Source organism: Geotrypetes seraphini, chromosome 7, assembly GCF_902459505.1.
Source record: "Geotrypetes seraphini chromosome 7, aGeoSer1.1, whole genome shotgun sequence".
Lineage (NCBI taxonomy): Eukaryota > Metazoa > Chordata > Amphibia > Gymnophiona > Dermophiidae > Geotrypetes > Geotrypetes seraphini.
The window spans coordinates 115,607,722-115,633,137 of record NC_047090.1 but is presented as its reverse complement, the minus strand read 5'-3'; the positions used below and the strand labels follow the sequence as shown (position 1 = coordinate 115,633,137).

The 25,416-nt window shown below is 43.3% G+C and overlaps 1 protein-coding gene across 1 annotated transcript in view; it reads left to right on the top strand.

Annotated features, from left to right (window-relative positions):
• Window positions 1–25,416, top strand: part of TYRO3 (TYRO3 protein tyrosine kinase) — a 203,089-nt gene that overhangs the window by 19,253 nt on the left and 158,420 nt on the right. Inside the window, exon 2 of the mRNA XM_033952099.1 lies at window positions 20,799–20,997. Within this exon, the coding sequence (XP_033807990.1) occupies window positions 20,799–20,997 (199 nt within the window). The remainder of the gene's footprint in view (window positions 1–20,798; window positions 20,998–25,416) is intronic.

The window sequence follows — 25,416 nt, the reverse complement described above, 5'->3', positions numbered from 1 at the left end:
TGACTTTTTCATATTGACCTTAAAGCCAGATACCAAACCATACCTCTTGAGAATATCCATAATGCTCCCAAGGGAGTCGGTCGGGTTACTCAAAGTAAGCAAAACATCATCGCAAATAGTAAAATACGATGTTCTGTGGACCAGGCCAAAATTCCCGTCACCCCCTCACATATTCTAATTAAATGTGCCAGAGGTTTTACTGTTAAGGCAAATAGCAAGGGAGGCAGAGTGCCGCCCTGTTTTACACCCTTGAACAATTCAAAAGGTTCTGTATAGTAGCTATTAATCTTCAAAGAGGCCAACGGCGACCTATATAAAATCTGAATTCTCTGCAAGAAAGATTCCGATATTCCAATATGTCCAAAAATTGCCATCATAAAAAGCCAATGCACCTTATCAAAGGCTTTCTCCGTGTCTAAGGAAAGGAGACCAGAAGGGACCCCAGACACTTGTGCAACATCGATAAGGGGCAAGTCTCTATGGACGTTATCAGTAGTATGCCTACCTAGAATGAATCCAGATTGGTCAGGGTATATCACAGCTGATAAAACTTTTTCCAGCCTAGCTGTTAAAATCTTTGTATATATTTATAATCTGTGCCCAAAAGAGATATGAGGCAGTAAGACCCGAAAATCTGAAGATCTTTGCCTGGCTTGGGGATATTAGTAATGGCAGCCAGATGCCAAGAATGGGGTAGCTCAGTCTGAGCATCAAAAGTATTATAGACCCTTACCAGCAAAGGTGCTAGCTATTCAGCAAAACATTTATAGAAACGATTCCCAAACCCATCTAAGCCTGGAGCCTTAGAATTGGGTAATCTCTAATAGCATCAATTACCTCTTCTAAAGTGATAGGCTGAGATAAAGATTCATTCTCCACCAGGGAGATCCGGGGGAAAGGTGCCTCCGCCAGAAAAGCCGCAATCAGAGAGGCATCAGGCATATAAAGGTTTATTTATTTATTTATTTGTATACCACTTATATCCTAAGTGGTTTTACATTCAGGTACTTTATCATATATCCCTATCTGTCCTGGCGGGCTCAAACTTGTATCTAGTGTATTTGGGGCAATGGGGGATTAAGTGATTTGCCCAGGGTCACAAGGAACAGTGAGGGATTTGAACCCACAACCTCTGAGTACTGAGGCTGTAGCTCTAACCACTGCGCCACACACTCCTGCTGGATATAGGATGTTTGAGTATGTACCTCTCCCAATGCCTCCCGGATACCCCCAATATATTGTTGTTTCCTGCGCTTACGTAATTTGTGCGCCAATAGGCAACTCATCTGATCATTAAACTTGAAGTATTCCCGTTTAGTTTTATTAAGACGCTCTGAAATATCTGCCAGCTCCAGGGCAAGTAATCACATCTTAGCTTCCCGAATCCTACATCGATATTCCTGTGTGTTCCCACCCCCACCCCCACTTGACCTTTCCCAAGAAGCTATTTGGGCATGCAGTTTGGTTTCCTCACCCCTCTTAACCTTATTCAAATGAGCCTGAAACGAACTAATATTGCCACACATCACCACTTTTAGAGTTTCCCCATAAAGTAAGCAGTGTAATCTCAGGTGTATCATTTATTTCTAAAAAAAATTTTAACTGGGTCTCTAACTGTGACACTTTATCCAGTTCTAATAATAGGGCACTTATTCAACTGCCAGTAACGTCTAGTGGGACATTGAGTATCAACCGAGTTAGTGACTGTGATAGGAGAGCGGTCTGACCAGGTAGCGGAATGTACATCAGAGGACTCAGTCCCAAGGTGGTGTGAATGCCTAACCAAAGATCAATATGTGATGAGGAGGAGTGAGTCGAGGAACAGTAAGTATAATCGCAAGAACCCGGATGAAGCACCCTCCAGATATCATTCAGTACCCATTGATATAGAAAGCGCTGAAGCTTAGCTCTTATGAGCATATAGAATTGGTGGGGCTGAAATGTCCACCTCCAGGTCCAGAGTAAGATTAACATGTCTTCCCATAATTAAGGTGCCCTCTACATTATCTACCATTACCTGCAGTGCGTGAGACTAGAAAAATAATTTCCTTGATTGGAATTAGGAGTGTAGCTATTCAAAGAAGTGTATAGATGTTGATAAAGTTTTGTTTTTACCAGAACATAATGCCCCTTCTGATCCATCCGAGTCATAGAAATTTGCCAGGGATGTTTACGTGAAAAGAGAATATCTACCCCTTTAGTTTTAGTACCCATTTGATTAGGTGCCAGGAAAAGTAAGAGAAATCTTTTATGGAACAACACCCTGTTTTGTCTAGGGATCGGGTGAGACTCTTGGATGAATAAAACATTCGACTGTAAATGGGTTGCTTCACAGAACAAAAGTTGATGCTTCAAAGATATGTTCAACCCTCGTACGTCGAGGGACATAAGTTTCATGCTAGACATATTACAACCAGCATAAAATACAACAAGCCGTAAATACATACTGAGCTGCAGAAAGGGGAAACATACAAACAAAGCAAAACATAACCCCTCCCCATCTCATAAAGTTTCAAGTTTATTAGGATTTTATATACCGCCTATCAAGGTTATCTAAGCGGTTTTTACAATCAGGTACTCAAGCATTTTCCCTGATACCATGATACCATCCCCAAACCACTCTTCCTCCTCACAGAGCCAACTACCCCTAGTGGCTCTTTCTCATGATGACCCATGCGCACTCTACAAAAAATGATGTGTCTCACAGAATGAAACACCACCTACCTATTCAATATCAAATTATGATATATAAAAGATATGGTCAAAAAATCAAAAGAAAAACCTGTAGGTGTCCTGAGGAGGGGGCCAGATCCCCGGAACCCAGTTCCAATTGCTCAACAATCTCCAAAATAACTCCACACATTCCAGTAACCTAAGCACACCATCGAAGTCCACTGAAGTATCATCGCTGCTATTCATCCCTCGCCCTGAATAGCCATCCTAGGTAGCTGAGTGGCGGACCCTTGTCGGTGAGGCCACCTTTGCCTCTAGAAACACGTTGCCATCGAGGTGGTAGCAGCCTAATTTGGTGTGATTTGATGGTCTTAGTGAGCTTTGCAGTCTCGGGGGACACTTGCATATCCGGAAAGAGTATGCTTGCTGCTTCTATTGAGTGGAGATGCTATAATTTGCCCTCTAAATAGAAGGCCAAAGCAAAAGGATGCTGCCATTTATACTTTATTCCTTGCTCAACCAATAAGCGTATATAGGGCTTAAGTTCTCCCCTGTGTCACAGCGTAGTGGCAGCAAGATCTTGATAAATTTCTACAGGAAAAGTATCCCAATGAAATGGTGCCTTTGCATGCGCCTTTTAATATAAGTTCTTTCATCTTAAAAGCAGTAAAGCATACCACAATATCACGCGGTGTATTAGCTCTTGAACGGCCCAGTGCCCTATGAGCACATTCGATCAAAACAATCTCAGGTAGGCATTGAATGAGTAGTATTCTGCAACAAATCACTGACCAGTTTCTGTATTGTTAGCTCACAGTTACCATATTCGGGTGCTTCGGGAATCCCTCTAAATCTGAGGCTATTTCTTGAAAGCGATTCTCTAAATTTTTGACTTTGTCAAAAAGATACGTGTTAACATTTTTGTATTGTTGAAGTGAGCCCTTGAGAGTACTAATGGCCTCATGGTGTTCATCAAGGCATGTTTCTGATTCCATCAGCTGATTACCTAAGTCTGATATTTTGCCCCTCAGATCGCTGGCCAATGTAGTTAATTCGGCACAAACTGCTTTGAGGTTATTTTTTATTTCTTTTAATGGCACCGTAAAATCACCATCGAATCATCCGTTGGCAGTACCTGTGCCTCCGAGTCTGCATCCAGGCCCATTGGTTGTTCCACAGGTAGTTGCTCCGCTGCCATTTTAGGTTTTACTGAGGCCTGTGCCGACACAGAATCGTAAGCAAATGTAGCCAGGTTCAGATGCCCTTGTCTTCCTTTTTTCATCTCCGGAGGTAGCAAAGCTTAAGAATTTCTGCCAGACTCAATATTCACGCATTCACAATTTTTGAATCCAGCATTTACCAATTTTGCCAGAGGTCAGCACCTACCATGTGGACATTGTAAATATTGTCAGTTCAGTGTGACTACTTCACAAATGTCTCTACCTCCTTGGTGCAAGTATACTCAGCGTGCGACTGACTGCAACACTCACCATGTTATCTATGCCATCTCATGTCCATGTCAACTTGTGTATGTGGGGAATACCACCCGCAGTTTAAAGTATCGTATTGGGGAACATATGAGCCGCATACGCACCGCAGTGCAAGAAGCTCCCCTGGTGCAGCATTGGCAGAATAACAACCACGCCATTACAGATTTGCGATTTACAGTTCTGGATTGCTACAGTACTACCAGGGGAGGCGATACAGCTCGCATGCTGTGGAGAAAGGAACAGAAATGGATCTACGATCTTAATACTCTTCACCCTTATGGCCTCAATAATGAAATCGAGTGGGTGGCTTTCCTCTGATCACGTCTGATTCCCGTGATCATTTACTGAAGTTTTTTGCATTGTACTCTGTTTCCAGTGTAATAGTGATGTCATCACGTTTGCCACGTTTGTTTTCCCGCCTTTCTCAGGTTTAAATACCGCAGTGGGGGCGGGTACACTATGTAGCACAAAGAATTTTTTCATCTGCTGAACGGTACGTACATTTTTGTGCTCCTGTCCTGTTGGCTAGTCGTAAGCCTTATTAAGTTATGCATGGTTTTGGGGCTATTAGAAGGTATCAGCCCATCTCTATTGCATTTTTTGATTCTGTTTTTTGCATTTCAGATCTTTTTTTCAAATGTTACATGGTTGTCAATTTGTAAGCAAGCTAATCAGCCAGACGGGGTCTCCTGAAGTAGACACCGAAACGGGGCCACGTCGGGACCCTGACAAGTACCTTTTTTGAGCATTTACTATATGAATGCAAAAATTGTTTAGTGCTTACCTGAATGCAGAAATTCTGATTATCTTTTGAAAAACGTTTTGAATGCATATTGCATCATTAGCGAGACATATATACCTTACAAGCATTCAAACCTTTGAGTTGGACTCGTTTGTTATGAAGCAATGATTGGAAAATAAACTCTTTTTCCTAAGAGGGGGTTACCTCCTCCTCTTTAGAGTTTTATACCTCTGAGCTGTATTTTAGCACAACGGGTCCTCCTCGTGGGTTGAGTTACCATTATAGAGTCGGTTTGTTTTTGTTTACACAGTATCTTTTCTGACTCTTAGTTTTGTTACATTGTCCCTGTTGATAGTGGAGACTCAATATTCAAGCTTAAATTTAGCTGAAAACACCCATTATTAGATAAATTTAAATGGGGTCCTGGGGAGCTCACGGCTCATGCAGCCATCAGGATGAATGATGTCATTTCCCCTCTTGGATTGATTTCTTTTTCTTGGAGAAACAATGCCTAACATAGTAACATAGTAGATGATGGCAGATAAAGACCTGAATGGTCCATCCAGTCTGCCCAACCTGATTCAATTTAAATTTTTAAATTTTTTCTTCTTAGCTATTTCTGGGCAAGAATCCAAAGCTCTACCCGGTACTGTGCTTGGGTTCCTACTGCCAAAATCTCCGTTAAAACCTATTCCAGCCCATCTACACCCTCCCAGCCATTGAAGCCCTCCCCAGCCCATCCTCCACCAAATGGCCATATACAGACACAGACCGTGCAAGTCTGCCCAGTACTGGCCTTAGTTCAATTTTTAATATTATTTTCTGATTCTAGATCCTCTGTGTTCATCCCACGCTTCTTTGAACTCAGTCACAGTTTTACTCTCCACCACCTATCTCGGGAGCGCATTCCAGGCATCCACTACCCTCTCCATAAAGTAGAATTTCCTAACATTGCCTTTGAATCTACCACCCCTCAACCTCAAATTATGCCCTCTGGTTTTACCTGAACAAAGTCCTCTCAGTTGGGCTTGAGTCCATCTCCATTTCAGATCATGTAGCCATTGTTCTGATGGTAAATGTACAGGGAAAGGAATCATGACAGCGGAGGTTGTGGAGGCTTAATGTGGGGCTATTAGGTAAGATGGGAGTATAGGAAAGGCTACGGGAAGTCTGGAAAGAGTTTTTATTCCTTAATGGTACTGGAGGAGCCTCAGCTTATCCGTTGTGGGATACGGAGAAAGCTGTTATGAGGGGCCATCTGTTGCCACTTGCCTTTACCCATAAAAAAGCTCGGGAGGCTGAACTGGCCTCCCTGCATAGTGAATTTACACAGCTACAAAGAGTGCATGTTCAGTCTGGTAGTGAAGTTGCTTATAAAAAATTGATGGCTGTTAAGCATAATATAGCTGTGTTGGAAACAGAGCGGATTGCATTTCTTACTAGATTGACTAAAAGATCCTTTCTAGAACATGACAATAAGACAGGGAAGTTGCTTGCTTGGCAACTAAAAAAACAGAAGAGCCTCAAAGTTGGTAAAAGAAATTGTTAGATGATGGGACCTGTTGAAGGACAAATGCTTCTGATGTGGAGGAATTCAAGCAGTTTTATCAGAAGTTATATATATCTGATTGCCTTAGTGACCCGGAGGTGCTGCATTCTTATTTGGAATCCTGTAGTTTGCCCAAAATAGAGGCTGCTGACTTAAGCTCAATTGTCCTATTGAGGCATGGAAATCTATATGACCATTAAGGGTTTGGCTAAAGGGAAGGCTTGTGGGGAGGATGGGTTTCTGAAAAAATATTTTCAATTAAGTTCAAGTTTCAAGTTTATTACATTTGATATACTGCCTAAATGCCTAGGCGGTTTACATAAAATGAAAACATTTGTACAGATGTTTCAAAGGTAATAATAAAAAGGGGACAAACAGTAATGGCACACTATAGGACAATGTTGGATACAAAAGGAAAAACAGAAAAGGATACATCATATAAATTTAGAATAGGGGAGGGGACATAAGAGGGTGAGAATTAATGGCAAGTGAGGTTAGCGAGCTCCTTGCTTGGGTAATGAATGAAGCATGAAATGGTCAGGGCCTCCCCCCTCTCCATATACAAAGCCAATGTGGTAGTATTGCGTATGAACGGGAAACCCCCGGAGAGCTGTGCTAGCTATAGACCAGGGGTCTCAAAGTCCCTCCTTGAGGGCCGCAATCCAGTCGGGTTTTCAGGATTTCCCCAATGACTATGCATGAGATCTATGTGCATGCTCTGCTTTCAATGCATAGTCATTGGGGAAATCCTGAAAACCAGACTGGATTGCGGCCCTCAAGGAGGGACTTTGAGATCCCTGCTATAGACCTATCGTCCTGTTAAATTGCGTTATCAAAATCATAGCTAAAGTCTTAGCGCTCCTTTGAGAGGATGTTTTTGCCCAAGATAGTTCACCCGGACCAGACAGGCTTTGTTAAAGGTTGCTTGATCTCAGATAATGCAAGATGGGTAATAAATATTTTCCATTGGTTATGTCTTAAAAAGGACACAGAGAAAGCCTTTGATCACGTGGAATGGAACTTCTTGTTTACCCTGCTTCAGAGGGTGGAAATGGGGGATAGTTTCACCACGTGTATCAAAGTACCTTATCTTCAGCCCCATTCGAATTATGGTCAATGGGGTTCACTCTGAGTTCCCTCTGTTTAGGGGAACACATCAGGGCTGCCCATTGTCGCCGATGCTTTTTGCTTTGGCGATTGAACCTTTAGCAGCTCATATCCATTTGAATGGCGGTATTCATCCTATTCATATTGGAGCAAGTGAACATAAGGTGATGTTATATGCTGATGATACCTTGATTCTTATGAGCTCTTCAGAGACCTCCTTGCCTTTTCTAATGCAGGAACTCGGGAACTACTTGAGCTTTTCCGGCTATAAACTGAATGTGACTAAGACGGAAGCTTTGGGGATTGGCTCTGTACCATCAAATTGGAAGGGCCCTTTTCCTTTCCACTGGGTTACACATAGTTTTTGCTATTTAGGGGTTTGGATTTATTTCAATTAAATTACCCATCTTTGCTCAAAGGTATAGGATAGGATTTAGAGGACTGGGGAAGTGTACATTAAGTTGGTGCCCACCTTCTGGTGATGATTTCTGGGCCTCTTTGGTCCGATGGCAGCATGGGTTGGGCAAGTTTATTTGGGTGAAAGGCAGGGCATGTATTCGCCAGCAAAGGTTGGCCCAGCACAGAGAAGAAGGGGGAGCGGTAAATTCACCTAATTTGCAGGTTTACTAAAAAGCAGCAGTGCTTTGTTTTTCCATTATAGGGAAAGAACTACTATTCCCTGGGTGGTTATTGAGACTACTTATTTGAGCCCTTGAACTGTTTTTGAATGTGAAGGCCGTTCTCTGCTTGGTGGTTGTTTGGGTGGAGGGGTTAGGGATCATCCCTTTTTAGGTCACCTATTACAAGAATGGAAATCTTGGCGTTTAGGGCAGGGAGTTGGTGAACATGTTTTTCCAGAAACTCGACTGGGTGGATACTCTCCTTTTTCCCGTCTGGAATGGGAGCCCTTTCATTCCCAACTGTGTAGGGCAGGGATAGATAAATTTACTTGTTTAATGGACCATGGGATGATGATCTCAAAGAGTCAACTAGAAAAATGTATCCAGTCTCCTTTCCCTTTTTTTGCATATTTTCAACTTCATTATTTTATATCAGGGCTACCTTCCCACGTTTTACTCGTCCTACGCCTCTTGAGAGATCTCTTTTTGTGGGGGACAGTACAAAAAAATTGCCTTCTAGAGTATATAAGGCTTTATTGGAGGAGACTGGCTCGGTGAACAGATCCCATGAGTACCAATGGAATGAGTTATGGGATTCACCTTTTGAAGCTGCTGACCGGGTGGATGTTTATGCATACACTTCTCCCTCCATATTTGCAGGTTTGATTATTTGCGGGTTTTAGCTTGCTGGCTCCTCCCCCCAAATTAAATCAGCTTGTATAGAAAAATCACTGATTCCAAGCGTTTACAGAGAAAATCGCTGATTCCCGGCACTTTCTTCACCGTGTTTTGCCTCTCCTTCAGGAACAGGCCAGGTCTCCCACCATGTTATTCGCAGTTTCACCATATTCACGATGGTTTTTAATAGAAAACAGCGAATAACATATGGAAAAGTTATTCGTGGTTTTTCTATAATCCCCTATCACAGCAAATACGGAGGGAGAAGTGTATATTCATTCCTGTTCCTGGGTCATCAAGTACAGGCAGCTGCAATATCAGGTAGTTCACTGCCTATACCTTTGTCCGTTGCATATGTTTCTTATGGGGAAAAGCTCCATGGGGAATTACTGGAGGGGCTGTGATGCACTTGGAACCTTCAATCATATGTGGTGGTTTTGTCCAGTGGTTCAGCACTTTTGGACTCTAGTTCAGGACTATATTTCTTCAGAATCCCTGGGATCCTCCCCTGGATCCTAAAATTTGTTTACTGGGTTGGGGGTCTCTTGAATACTTGGAGGAGGGTCAGAGAGAGTTAGTAGATAAAGACAGGTTGTTCACCCTCTCCAAGGTAGGGAGAACAAGAGGGCACTCTCTAAAGTTAAAAGGGGATAGATTTCCGTACAAACATAAGGAAGTTCTTCTTCACCCAGAGAGTAGTGGAAAACTGAAACACTTTTCCAGAGGCTGTTATAGGGGAAAACACCCTCCAGGGATTCAAGACAAAGTTAGACAAGTTCCTGCTGAACCGGAATGCATTCAGGTAGGGCTGGTCTCAGGGCACTGGTCTTTGACCTGGGGGCCGCCACGGGAGCACACTGCTGGGCACGATGGACCACTGGTCTGACCCAGCAGCGGCAGCAACTTCTTATATTCTTATGTTGTGTTTTCTTTATTATTGGTGGCACGGCTTATAATTGCAAGTCAATGGCATTTAATTTCTGGTCCATAAATTAGCAAGTGGAAGGACCTTTTGAGGGAATTGATGATTTATGACAAACTGACATGAATGTTGAGAGGCCGGGCAAAGCATTATGATGTGATGCGGAGATGGCTGGATTTGTCCGCCTCTCCATCTAGTGTGAGAGCATCTGAGGGTTGTAAGTACGATCTGACATTGTTGCATTGCTCTCTTTGTCCCTTTTAGACCTGAGATTCTTGGGGTTTATCCACTTGTTTTCTTCTTTGACTCCTTTTACTTTAACTTACTTATGTACTTTTTCCTCCTGATTGTGTTTATTTTAAATCTGTTTATTAATTTCAAAAACAGCACCAGAAACAAACACTCAAGATCAGTGAACAAGAACTATCACCCCCCCATGCCCACCCCCAACCCCCCACCCACCCACCCATGGGAACAGTCAATGCCACATTTAACAATCAGATAGTTAATTGAGCAACCTGCTACGTACAGAGGGTTGCAACGTAGAACAAAAAGGCAACCAGCATGTGTTTATTACAGGGTTTGTGTGACTCCTTTGCAGATCTTCTACTTATGATATTTGGATGTGGATTTTATACGAGGTTGGGGAGTAGGGGGGGTTTCATAGCTTGTTGAGGGGGTTCTGTTGTTTTCTGCTGTACTGGGCCTGGTTTCTCCTTTTGTTGTCTATGTCCTGGATATTACTCTTTTGAGTGCCCAAGCTCTCACTTCCTAGTACTGGTGGTTATTACTGTGTTTTTGTTTTTTGGGTTGGGATTCTCTGGGGGATGCGTTATTGTTGTTTTGTTGTGTTTTTCCCATGTTTGTACCAGCTGGTATGGTGCTCTGTATTGTGGACATTGTATTTGATCAATAAAAATTAATGTTAAAAAAAACAACCTATAGGAGCCGGAAATTTAGGTCTCGAAAACCCTAGCCTACATTTCTGGTGCCTTTGTTTGAGACCGCTGTTATTCTGCAAATGGCATGTGGCACGGCTGCATGATTGACACATGATCAGCGGCCATTTTTTAGGCAGCCGCTGATACATGTGCTGTTTATAGAATCTGGCCCAGAGTGGCTTACAACAAATAAATAACAGCATTCATCAATACAATCAATAATAATAATAAAATGTTAAGCACGCATGCGCACTCGCGCCGCGTGTTCCCTGTTCCGTCGCGATGGCATGAGTGCGCATGCGCGCTTATACGTCACAGTCTCCTTTTTTTACAGCCCGGCTCGCTGAGAGGGAGAGCGTCGCTGGCACCGGGGAGGGGTGGGGGACGCCAGTTCAGCTCGGCCGCTCCGTCTCTGCCGTCTCAGCAGCCCCCGAAGCTCCTCAGCAGCCTGTCCCGCTCCCTTGAGAAGGGCTCCCGATGGCAGCACTGCTGCTGGTGGCGCTGCTCCCGCTGCTGTGCGCGAGCAAAGCGCCGGAGCTGGACCCCGCCTGTCGGCAGTGTATCGACCACATGGCGAACGGCAGACAGAGGTGAGGATGGATTGATGGGAGATGCTGGACTGTTGGGGGGATAGACAGAGGGGAGATTCTGCTTTGGTGGGGGTTGGGGAAAGGAAGTGAGGCCTGCTGCACAAGGGGAGCAGGAAGAGGTGCTAATGGACAGGGGGGAAAAAGAAGGAAAGCCTACTGCTGGACAGGGGGATCAGGAACAGGTGCTGATGGACAGGGGGAAAAAGGAAGGGAGGCCTACTGCTGGACAGGAGGAGTAGGGGGGAGCAGGAAGAGGTGCTGATGGATAGGGGGAAAAAAGGAGGCCTACTACTGGACAGGGGGAGCAGGAAGAGGTGCTGATGGATCGAAGGGAGGCGTACTGCTGGACAGGGGGAGCAGGAAGAGGTGCTGATGGATCGAAGGGAGGCGTACTGCTGGACAGGGGGAGCAGGAAGAGGTGCTGATGGACAGGGGGGAGGTAAACAAGGGAGAAGGGCTGCTGCTGGATAAGGGGAGGTAAAAGGAAGGGAGAATAGACAGGGGGAGCACGCAAGGGGTGGTGATGGACAGCCAAAACAAAGAAATACAGAAAGCGGCTAAGGAGACAGAGAGAGAAAAAAATAAAGACAGACACACACATACATTCTAGCACCCGTTAATGTAACGGGCTATAAAGCTAGTAACAATATAATAAAATACAAATTCAGCCTCATATAATTCTCTACTTCCCAGCCCTTCTCTTACAGAGGAAAGGAATGTAATACTCTTAAAAAAAAAAAAAAAAATTGTACCCTAACGGAAGAGTACTCCCAATTGTAGGAGTAAGCCTTTTTGGTGGTGATTTGCTACTTGCAGTGTGCTGTCATTTGTAGTTGTTCCCTCAGTGTGAGGGGTGAGACTACAGATAAGGGAGCCTGGCAAGGAGGACTACCCTAGTTACCATTTCATCAACTTCTTCTTCAATCTTTCTACAATATCTGGTTGAAATATGCATGCTAGAAAGCTGTTTACTTTTTGATTTACTAAAGAAACTAAGGAGTAAATATTGGAATTATTTAGAAATATCTCCACAAGTTAGCTTCAGTAAAATATACATAAATATAAAAATTATATTATAAAAACCATATTGTTAGTACTTTAAAGTGCTTTGAAGTGCTTGTAAAGGGCTCAGTCACCAACCAAAAAGTGCAGTAGTACTATCAAAAGTACCAGCGCTGGTTGTAATGAGGGACCATCATTGTACTTGAACGTTCCTCGTTCTGCCCTCCATTTCATAAAGCAAACAGATAGAGCAATGTAATGTGTAGTATAAAGTTCATGCGTTACTTATCTGGTAAATGGATGAAGAGGGAGATTAACGTAGTAATGCAGTGCTGTGTTCAATTCATTGTTCAGTTCATTGTAATATAAAATAAGTGCTCTAAACAACCCCCGTGTTCTGTTGAAAATGGCCTCCGTTCGACTCGAGTTTCGCAACAGCGTCGTCAGGAAGGAGGCACTTCAGAAGAATGCTGACAAGATTCAGACCTGAGATGTTTCCTGTGGGAAATGCTGGCTTCTGTCCCTGGATTGTACTGGCATTCCTCTTTCAGATGTTGCAGAAGTTTCAAGTTTCAAGTTTATTTACATTTGATATATCGCTTATTACAAATTTCTAAGCGATGTACAATTAAAAACCAGCAGATTGTGGTAATACATAAAATTTTACTAAGTTAGACAATTGACAAGACAAATTGGACAAACATGATTGAAAAGGAAGGAAGGGGAAAGTTACAATTGCATTATTTGTTAAAATTTACATGGAGGGGAGAATACAATAGGTATAATTAGAAAAAAACAGGAAAAGAGAATCTTAAAAACATATGAGATTATAAAAAAAGATCATTTCATAAGTCAAATGCATCTTGAAACAAGTAAGTTTTTAACAATTTTTTAAAAGAGATAAGATCTTTTTCATTTTTAATAAAGTTTGGGAGAGAGTTCCACAATGAGGGGGCCACCACTGAAAACATATCTTTACGTCTAGTGCCAATTATTCTTAATGAAGGGACTGAAAGCTGGTTAGATAAAGATGATCTTAAGGATCGCGGAGGATTATATGGGACTATCATTTTTGATATGAAAAGGGGTTCGTTTGAAATTAAAGTTTTATAAACTAGGAATAAAGTTTTAAAAGTGATTCGGTGAGAGATTGGAAGCCAGTGAGATTTGATGAGTAAAGGGGTAACATGATCATATTTTTTAGCTTTGTGAATTAATTTAACTGCGGTATTTTGTATTTTAACAAGGTGATATGTGGTCAAATGTATTTGCTTTATAGAGCAGTTTAACGAGACCTGGCTTCCTGTTTCTAGAAAGATTAAGTGCTAATCTCTTAACAATAGTTTATAAAGCCAGAATACCTGTCAAATTTTAACACCTTAAGTTCTATTCTGTGTGCTCCATTCTCAAAACTATACACTTCGCTCTATAATATCAGAGTTCACTAACTACAGTATATGTAGTGAAGCAACTCAATGTGCCCTGACTCTTTGGACTGCTTTGCCTCTCTGTTTAAGAGAAGAGAATTCTTTTTTAAGATTAGAGATTCTGAATTATTTTTTTATTTCAGTGAATCTCACTCTGGCATTTCTGTCAGGTAGCCAGCTTCTGGCCAACTCAGCCAGCTTTCTATTCATTCACTTTGGGCTAGATTCACTAACCTGCCCGAATCAGAACAATCCATTTCCGATTCGGGCAGGTCCGACTGATTCACAAATCAGTCATATTCAAATGGGGGCAATCGGAGGAACGCCCCCATTTGCGAGCAGGGTATCCAAATGTGTGATCCCCGCACATGTGCAGACCCTGACAGTAGTGACAGGAGAAGCAGCCTCCTGTCACTGCTGTCAGGGCTCTGCCCCAATCTCTCCTGCCTGCTTGCCCAGACTCTCTGGCTCCCCCATCTCTCCTGCTTTCTGGCCCCCATCCCTGCAGTGCAAGCCCGTGGTTTAAAAGTGGGGCTGTACTGTGGGGAACAGCGGCAGAGAGTAGGAGAGTCAGGGGAGCCTGACCAGGGGTGGGCTGGTCGGTGGTGGGAGGCCTACAGAGCAGGAGGGACTGATCACCCCTCCTCCCAACCTTTTGATGCTGGGGTTGGGTGGGCCGTGCCAGGAGCAAGGGGAGGGCGAGGGCTGTGCTGGGAAGGGGGGAAGTGCTGTGCTGCAGCATCGGCAATGTATGGGTTTTTTTCTTGTGGGGGGGTTAAGCGCTTATGGCAGGAGAGAGTTGGCATCCCTCCTACTTGGGGGGGGCGCGTTTGTGTGTGCGGGGCACATTTTTATCTCCCAGCAGGTGATGGTCACTATTCAACTAGCTCCTGGATTCTGGCTGTGATTGGATAGTTATTTTCTCCTGTTGAGGTTTCTCTTCAGTGAGACAAGGGTATCCAGCTGAACGGTGCCGGCTTTAGTGGTTACACCTGGACCCCCCCAGGTCCCTGCCTCACCCTCCCTTCATTGATAGAGGGTCTGACTGGGTCTCAATTTTTCTTCTTTCCCTTCACTGTAAAAAAAAAAAGACCATAATGACTATTAAACAATTCTGCCTTCATAGTGCTGAGCAACCGGCATCCACCGGCACTATCAACAAAGTTGTGAGTATATGTTTTATTTGAACTTCTTTTCTGGTTTCTGGTTGTGGTGGAACTGCTGGTTCGGTGTGAGTCTACAGAAGGAATATATTTTTTATCAAACGCTATATTTTATAGAGTTGTGGAAATGGTTTAGTGACTGACAAGTAAATTTACATTTGTATGATGTTTATTCAGTAAAGGGCTTCGGGTGTATGGATAGAGCTCCATTGACGGAACTAGTGCCTTCCCACGTGTTGTAGGCGCACGCTTGTTTTCATATTCTGGCAGCAGCGCCACAGCAGTAGTGGGATTTCTCCCCGAGGCGGACTCTGCTTGGCAGTTCCCACGGCCGGGTGAAGGTAAATATTTCGATGGCTCCGGGTGTGTTTGTCACATAGCCGGTTCCTGACTGAGCGCAAGAGGCGTGTGCTTATTTTCCTAAGTTGTGAACGAAGCAGCATTTATTTTTCTCTAATGTTCATTTAAGCATTTTATAACATGACAGTGGGAAAAATATTTTAATGGTTGGCTCCGGGTAGGTTTTTAATGCATTGTTGATAGAGCCAGCTCATTTTAGCATGAAACAGGCACACGCTTGGGTCTCCGGCGCTAGCGGGAGCACCGCAGCGTTCACGGAGTTTATTTTGTAGTTGACTTAGGTCACTATTCTGCGGTTTCCCTGTTTTTGGGGTTCTACACATCAGGAGTGTTTCAACAGCTTTTGCCATTGTTGCGGTGATATACCTTGTGTGTGTGTTTCCCCACTCTCTCTGCTTGAAAAGACTTAACTACTTTAATTGCGACTGTACTGTTATGCCTCACGGTGCTTAAGAAAGAGATTCTGCCCTGTGCTCAGCCCCCCAATCTTGTTTTTTTGCCGTTATGGGTCGGCTGAAGGCAAATTGCTGCACAGTGATGTCAGCGGCATGGGAGTACCCTGTGTTTCATATGGGTATCTTCTTGTCTCTCTTGGCGACCCTGAAGGGTGAGTCTATGTAGGTTTAGAGGTTTTCTTATTCTTTGCGCCTCTGTGCAGCACTGTATGTGTCTGGTAGCACTATAGAATTGATTCCTGATCTGTCTTTTCTATTTCTAGTGTGCCAGGGACTGCAAATTTCAAAACTTCATGCACAGAGTTCTCAGGTCGCCATCTTCTCATGGCACCTACTAGACAGTCCCTCAAACTGGCAGGAAGAGCTGTGTGGCTCCTCCTAACCAGGAACAAGTTACCTATTGTCCCAAACCCACAGAGTAGCAAATGCTATGTGGCTGTTGGAATCATCCCTGAAACTCTCTTTAGGGATGTGAGCTTTATCTGATAACAATTAGGATGCAGATTGTTTCCCATGGGGCGGTCAATGCAGCTTTTAGATTACGTCTAGTATGTCTTCACTTTAAAGGCAGTAAGTTTTTGGCTAACAGTAAATGGAGTTAGTACTGTTTTCAGAATTCCAACATACTCCATCTTACATCACAAAGCTGGATTTTTTTGTGGGAAAGTTCCTTTCTTCTTCCAGAATTTACAGCTCTTGTCCAGCCATTCCCCGACTGTCTGCTTTTCATTCTGAAAGGATCTTCACTTCCTCTGGTAACTCTTTATGCTTTCTTGTGAGGGGGGGGAGACACTATGATGTCAGGTCAGGGGGCTATGGGCATTTTTCAGGATGCTTGCAACTTTGAATCCTCCTCCTTTTTCAGATTCTTTCTTGAAGTGACCATGTATTGAGCTTCTAAAGGTTACATTCGTGCAAGACCCCTTTTAAGTGTTAACTGGTACTTGGGGCAGTAGTTTTAGTTCTTCCGGAACTAAGGGAAGTTATTCCATTTACTTCATAGTTCCTAAGATGGGGGAATTGGTCAGACAGGGGCTGGATCTCATTCTGGTAAATTAGTTTCTCAGAGTTAGACATTTCCGGAGAAAAACTGTGAGAATATTTACATTTTCCCTATGGTCACCGAATTTGCACTATCTTCGCTTAGCTCTCATTGAGCAGCGCTATCAGTTTTGGCAGATGCCATTGCCTAGCTATGGCTCCATGAACATTTTAGAAAATGAGGGCAGTTTTGGCGCAAACAGGAGATTCATGTACTTTCTTTCTTAGACGACTGCTCTTCCAGCCAGCCAGGTCAATTTATCAGACACAAACGGGTGATTTCTTTTATTTGATCTTCTTTTCTTCAATTCTTTGGATGTGAATCTTCAAATTTCCAAAGAACTCTTTTCTCCTGTACTAATTATTGGAATATCAGGGGATGTTGTTCACGTAGGAGAGGAATGTGTTTCTTCCCAGAGACTGGGGCGACAGATTACAGTCTCAGGTTTGCCTTCTTCAGTCACCAAGAACAAGAGTATGGGATTCTGTACAGGTTCTAGGATCTATGGTGGTGACTCCACTGGGAACTTCAGCTTGCTTTCACATGAGAACGCTACAGCAGTCGCTTTTGTTCCAGTGGTTCCCGGTATCTCAAGGCTCCAATTGTAGTATCTAGTAGTCTAAAAGGAGTACAGTATATTCGTACACCTCTTAAGAAGCCCTGTCCAGAGTACAGTCTTAAGGTACTTCTTCGCAGTTTACAGAAGGCTTCATTTCAACCTTTTCTTTTGAGACTCTAAAAGGCTGTGACATTGAACACGGTGTTTTTTGTGGCCATGGCTTCAGCTCAGCAGTTTTCTGAGTTGCAGGCCTTGTATGGTGGGGATTCTTATTTCTGATTTACAAATTCTGGGGTGTCAGTTCGGACAGTACCGTAATTTTTGTCTAAGGTGGTGTCATCCTTTCTTTTATGCCACTCTCACTTTTCCTTCCTTCTTCCTGGGAGGAGAAATGAGGAGGTGAGCTTTTCTTCACTGCATTTTTTAAAAGTGCGTAGCATTCTCTGCAATCTGTAGGTTTCTAATGACTTTTAGTCATTTAGATCACCTCTTTGTATTCTTCAAGGGATGCGACAAACGTATGGCAGCGTCCAAAGCCTCCATCGCTCGAAGGGTCCAGGAGGACATTCTTTACGCTTACTTGATGGCAGGAAAGCAATTGGCGGAAGAACTTCATGACCATTTAGCCAGAGCAATGGTGGCTACTTGGATATAGTCCAGAGGTTTTTTCCTTGGAGAAGTTTTGTCATGCGACTACTTGGTCTTCCAAGAATACTTTATCTCAGCATTACCAATTGGATATGGGGGCACATGCAGAGGCAGCGTTTAGTGCTTTGGTTGTAGAGAGGCAGCGTTTGCTTCCCACCTAGATTGAGGATTGCTTTGCTACATCCCATTGGTCTCTGGATTCATCTGCTGCTGTTGCTAAGGAAGGAAAAATTATGTTCTTACCTGTTAATTTTCTTTCCTATAGACGCAGCAGATGAATCCAGAGCCCCACCCTTTCTGGATATTGACTGTCGGTTTTTTCTTTTGTAACTTTCGAAGTCTGTTATTATTGATAGTTGTATTCTGTATAATTACCTTTTGAAATTTGTTATGGGAAAGAAGTTTTTTACATGCTAAGCATATTAATGGTTACGGATGCTTGGGCAAGGAGCAATACTGAAGATGCAGGAGGTATGCCAGCCAATAGGACCACCTGTTAATCAGTTTCTCTATCTCCACCTGCTGATAGATGTGTGCTATCCCATTGGTCTCTGGATTCATCTGCTACGTCTAAAGGAAAGAAAATTAACAGGTAAGAACATAATTTTTCCTTCTTTTATGGGGCAGATATTTTGCATGTGTAACACACGTAAAATATCTGTGCCATGGAAAAAAAATGAATAAAAAAGACAGGTAGGCCTGTCAAAAAACCTGCAGACCTGTCAGCAACTCAGTTACCGACAGGTCTGCAGCAGTCGGGTTTGCCAATAGTAAAACCTGATTCGAAATAGCCAAGCAATTGTTAGTGGATCAGTCACTTGGCTATTTTACATGAGGTTTTGCTAATTTGCATGGGAGGTTCGGGGTCAGATCGCTACAGGCGTTAGTGAATGTGGTTGGAGGGAAATTTGGTTGCAAGGGGCTCCCTTAGTGAATCTAGCCCTGTCAGTAACCCCCAATTATTTGCATAGTGCCAAAGATTGCGCAAGCAAAACAGTGCACACATCCGATTTGTGCTTTCAGCTTGTTTCACAAGACCAATTGGCGATAACTGGAAATTAACACCTCAAGGCTAATTGGCACCAATTAGAAGCTATATACATGGTGCATTCTATAAAGTGCATGAATCGCAAAAGGAGGTGTGGGTAGGGGAGGAAGAGGGGTAGATCATAGGCGTTCCTAAAAGTTATGTGCACTGTTATAGAATACATTTGATCTGCACACAACCTAGGCACAGGTATTTAGGCCTGGGGGGGTTTGTTGGCCTAAATGGGTGTGCCTTAATGTTAATGATGTTGTGGAGCATGCCTTTTATAGAATATTGCTAAGTGCTGTTATGATTGCCACCAATTTTTTAGGCATTATATATTGAATGAGGCCCTAAATAAGTACCTGGCCTTAATCAGGGGAGGAGGATAAAAATGACTAGGTAAGGCAGTGGCAAACCTTCCACTAATTACCTGCTAAGAATCTGTTACACAAGTGGCAGCCATAATCAAGTCAGTCATAATTTGTTACAGGAGACTAGAGAGTTGCACGGGGACAGAAATTCCATCCATCCCCGCCCGTCCCCGCCAGGATCATCTCCATCCCCACCCGTCCCCGTCAGGATCCTCTCCGTCCCCACCCATCCCCGCAAGGAATTACCTCCATCCCCGCCCGTCCCTATAAAAAGCAGCAATTACTTCTGACAGGATCATCAATTCCACAGTTTTTTTTGTGTTTGATCTGCTGTTTTCCTTGTGGAATCTCTTTGGTGGAACCCTTTTTTTGTTTTCTGTTCAGGTAATTAACTTATAAACCCCGTCTTTTACTAAGGCTGATGTGTCAATTATATTATATGGACGAACCCTGCTTCCTAAGCCTTCCATCCCTGTGGGAGTCCCGTTGGCTAGAGGGGGGTCCCCGTGGGAGTCCCGTGGGCCAGAGAAGGGTCCCCGTGGGAGTCCCGTGGGTTAGGGGGGATTCCCGTGGGAACTCCGCAGGATTCCCGCGATCCCCATTCCCGTGCAGACCTCTACCTTTACCTATCTCTTTAGGATGGGATGAGGGCAGTGGAGAGCTGTCATTGTCTGGTTCTACAATTCACCTCTCTACTAATAATGATTAATATTGTGTTTTGTTTTTGTATATTTGCCATTTTTAATGCACCTGGCCAATGTAAAAATGTGTGTGAAGATCAATGTGCATTTTTAAGGTACCGGTACTTTTTGTTTTTGAGCTCATCTCCTCTGCTCTTGGTACAGAATTAAAATTTGATTGCTGTAATTATTTTCCTACAAAAATGTGTTCCTTCTCTCTATAAACTGGTGAACTTTCTACAATATTTGACCTTTGATATTCTAAAAGTCTAGATAGTACATTCACATCACGGTTATGTGTAAAGGGGGAACCCTTGATGTTGGTCAGTGTACACGCATTGATCTCATGAATAATCATTGTGAATAATCCTGAAAACCTGATTAGCTAGAATTCCCCCAGAATAAATCTAAACATAAACCAGGGCTGGTAGAGTGAGTTTTATATTTAGATTCGTTTAGAGTGAATACATTTTTTACAAGAATTTTATTATACCGGTCTGCTCTGTTTTTTGTTGTATTGGATCTCAAGGATCTTGCAGGTTGGCTGCCTGTTTGTTTTTTGGAATTCCCCCAGGATAGGCTTGGAAATCATTGCTCTACATGCTCAAGAACTTAAGAATGCATAAAATAAGCCTGTTAATTTGTAGGTATGCAAGTGTACAAGCGATTTGCTCACACTTTACATTTTTAGGCATCCAATCAAAGGAAATATCAAGTTATAGGCAGTCTTCTCTTTTTATTGTGTGCAGGAGGACATCACACAGCCTTCCATTTCACAGGAGCCCCCATCAATCTGACTGTGTCACAAGGTCATGGATTAAAACTGAACTGCAGTCTGAAAGGCATGAAGGAGCCGGAGATCCAGTGGCTGAAGGATGGGATGCCAGTTGTGAGTGCTGACCAAATGTACATCCCTATGGATGAAAACCACTGGATCAGTTTTCTCAGGTATACCGATAGATTGATGCTATGTGTATGTTTGTATATCTACAGTGCATCTACAGTGTATACACATATGTGAATATAAGATGTATAGTGCTTTAGCTGTTTTGAATGTGTATTTTATGACACAATCTCTCTTTATTATTCATTTTCAAAACCAAACATTTTTAAGCTATCACATATAGCAGTTCTAACTATTCCTTAACCCGCTTCCTTAACCTTCCCTCCTACAACCACATCACATTTTGACACCATTCTAGATATCACTTCTTCTGAGACGGTCATTAGGCATGGGTGTCACCAGAGCGATTAAGGCAGGGGTGGGCAACCTGTGGCCCACTATTGAATTTTATGTGGCCTGAAAAAATCTGAACAGTTGACAATTCTAGCCTCCTGATGCTATCTGTCAGGGCCCCCCCTAAATGTTTAGGCCCCTAGGCACATCCTATCCTATCAAAAGCACCAAAGAAAGCAAAACTTTTGTTTTAATTTGTGAAGCTTTTCACATAATTAAAGTTTTGCAAATTTATACTTCAGCCACAATTTAGTATGCTCTTTTAGTCCTTGAGACCACCCACTGAAATCAATCCTGCAGGTTCCATAATGCACTGAGATAACATTATGAGAAATCCAAGAATGGCCTAAAATCTTACTCCTAGGACTGGGTAATTTGGTAGTGCCTGCCTAATCCTCGTGTTCACTCAAAACTGTTTTGAAGACAAACCCTACCTTTACACATGGTACCCTACTTTCCCTTCACACATGGAATTTTTATCCCCAGTCATCACTTCTCTGATTCTTAGGTTAGAGCAGTGGTCTAAAACTCAAACCATTTGCAGGGCCACATTTTGGATTTGTAGGTACTTGGAGGGCCTCGGAAAAAAAATTAATGTCTTATTAAAGAAATTACAATTTTGCATGAGGTAAAACTCTTTATAGTTTATAAATCTTTCCTTTTGGCTAAGTCGTAATATTGTAATTTATAGCTAAAGAGACATATGATCAAGAAACTGTCTTTTGTGATTATGATAAACATACTGAGGGCCTCAAAATAGTGCCTGGTGGGCCGCATGTGGTCCCCGGGCCACGAGTTTGAGACCACTGAGTTAGAGCATAAGAATTGCCATACTGGGACAGACCAAATGTCAAGCCCAACATCCTGTTTCCAACAGTGGCCAACCCAGGTCCCAAGTACCTGGCAGAAACCCAAAGAGTAGCAACATTCCAGAGTTGAGATTGTGATGTCATAATGCCTCAATCCACCAATGCCTAAGAGCCAACCTCATCAATGATGTCACAATGGCTCACATAAGAACATATAAGAATTGCTGAAGCAAATAGCTCCATCACCCAAAAAAATAGTAATGGGGATAGAGGGCAACCTTGTCTGATGCCTCTGTTGAGAGGGAACACTGAGACATTACTCCTTAACACAAGCCCTAGAGCTGGCGTACAACCCCCACATCCAGCTACAGAAAGCTCCCCCTGTTCCAGCTTTGAGTAATAGAGAATCTAGAAACCTCCAGTGTACCCTGTCAAAGGCTTTCTCAGTATCAGTCCTCAGCAAGAAGGCTTGCTGAGCACCTCGACAAGATAAATAGTTCAAGTTAATCATTCTGTGAATATTAACCTGCCTCTTCGGAACAAGGCCCATCTGATCTGGATGTACTAGGGCAGACCACACTTTGCCAAGTCTTGCCACCAAAACCTTGGCCAGAATCTGTACATCAGCATTAAGAACAGATATTAATTGGTAAGATTGACAATAAGCCTTGTATTTTCCCTCTCTTTGGTATTTCAGAAATCCAGGCATCCAGTATGTTATGTACCAGCATCTTAATTGCGACTCTGTATCTCTCATATAAATCAGCCAATATTTAAACTACCCTATATACTCGATATAAGTCGATCCGAGTATAAGATAAGGTACTCTTCCCCCCCAAAAAAAGGAGGAAAAAAAGGTTGACTCGAATATAAGATGGAGAGGGGGGTTAATATTCAGTTGCCCTGCCCCCTCCCTTACTCTCTCCTCTGCCAGGCTCCACCCAGCCCCCCTCCCTCCCTGCTAAGGTCTCCACCCTGTCCTGCCTCCCTCCATGCCAGGTCTCCAACCTGTTCCTCCCCGCCTGCCTGCCAGGCTCTGCACCCAGCTACCCCTCCAGCCCTGTCCACCCCCCCTCTCTCCCGATGTCTCAGGCCTCCACCAAGCCTGCCTTATGACCTGATGGGCCGGAACAGGAGGGATCCCTCCCGTCTCCTGATCTGACCGACTCTGCCATTTTTTTTTCTACCTCCCTCCCATGTATCTTTTTGAATCCTGTGTGGTCCAGTGGTGTACTGGGCCGGAGCGAGCCTTCTGCGCTCCTGTCCTGTGCTGAGCCCCTCCCTGAATGGCCACCTCAAGTTCTCGTGGCCCAGCGGTGTACAGGGCAGGAGTGAGCTTTCCTGAACCACTCGCTGAATGGCTGCCATGAGTTCTCATGAGACTCACAAGAACTCAGGGCAGCCATTCAGCGAGCTTTTCGGCACCAGGCAGGAGCTAGGAAAGTTCGCTCTTGCTTGGTACACTGCTGGGCCGTGAGAACTTGAGGCGGCCATTCAGGGAGGAGCTCAATGCAGGGCAGGAGTGTGGAAGGCTCACTCCTGCCCGGTACATCGCTGGACCACCAGGGATTCAAAATGGTACACAGGAGGAGGCAGGAGGGAGGTTAAAAAAAAAAAAAAAAAATTGGCAGAGTTGGCCAGGACAGGAGATGAGAGAGATCCCTCCTCTCTCGGCCCACCCCACCAGGCCATATGGCATACAGGTGGAGTTGTTACAGGCCTCCATACAGGTGGAGGCTTGTAACAAGTCCGGGGGGGGGGCAATTACCTGAATATAAGCTGAGACCCCCATTTTTTTTTTGGCTCAAAAATCTTGGTTTATATTCTAGTATATATGGTATATAGCAGCCCTAAATTCTGGGGTAAGTTTGAAAACCCTATGCCCACTGCAAGGGAAATGTTATTCTCCATGCCTCATGACCCTTTCCTACAATATCCAGCACAAATGATTTCCATCAACTGTAAGACCAGAGATTTCTCCAGTGTTTTCAGCAAAATAGTTCTGGGCTTCACAATCACCAGGTGATCATCAGTAACATTAATCCCTGCTATCCCTACAGTCTGGTAAAGCCTGCTATCCAAAGGCTCTATACATAAAACTAATAGCTCTGGAGAAAGGAGGCACACCTGTTGGGTGCCCCTTTTTCAGTCAAATTCTTCAGAGAGCTCCCCATTCACCATTACCCATGCCTTGAGTTCCTCGTACAACATTTTCACTGAATCACGAAACTCTCCCTGAAAACCAAATGTCTATAATACATGTACCAAAATTACCCCCAGGATACTCTATGGACCGCCTTTTCTATGTTGAAATTTACAATGAGGGTATTGTCTCCTGTCCTCTGTGCTGTCTCTGTGCCTTCCAAGATTTGAGGACACTTTCAGCGCTGTTGTACCTCAGACAAATACAACTTGTTCTTTAACCACTAGATTGAGCAGCACCTCATTATGCCTATTTGCCAAGAGTTTGGCATAACCCGTAATAACAGTGTTTGAGTGTGAGAGAGGCTATAGAAGCTGGGCAGTACTGGATCTTTCCTATTTTTAGAAGCACTGTTAACCCCAGGGCTGCTTTTTTCTTTTTTTCGTCAGGCACCTTTTTCGCTGCATTCATTTTTTCCTGCATTTTCAGCAGGCACCTTTTTTCCTGCATGTCCCATCCTGTTATATTTCTCACTCAAAATCTTCCAGCTTGGTTTATCACCCCCAACCATTCACACACTCCCTAATATTACATCCTCTCTACTTCCTCCCACTGTTTACATTCATACTCTTATGATCTAAGGCCACCGGGTGTTGTTTAAGTGTGGCTCCAGGGTATTTAGTGGATCATTTTAATTTTTCTAGTTTTCAATGCTCTTCACATATTTCAACAATGTTTGGTTTTCCATCATCCATCATAATAGACTGCTCTCATATCAAGCAGCTACTTGGGATTCTGTTCTCCGTCAACTATTTCTTCTACCTCGTATATGAACTTTAGAAAGCAGTTAAAAACGTGTTTGTATGAAAAATTTATCTATCTGACCATCTTATACTTTTTGTAATTCGCTGCCTGATGTTCAGCTTTTTCTTAACTGTTAACCATGAGGATCCTCATGGTTTTGCGATATAGAAATCAAGTTTCAAGTTTATTAAAATTTGTTAACCCGCTTATCACATTTCTAAGCGGCGTACATATTTTAAAAAAATCATAAAATCAGGGTTTACAATTATACTTCAAAAGACTAAGACGACATGACAATATCATACAAACTAGGTGAGACATAAGGACGAAGGGTAGAAATACAATATTAAATGTTATGTGCTATGTGTTATGTT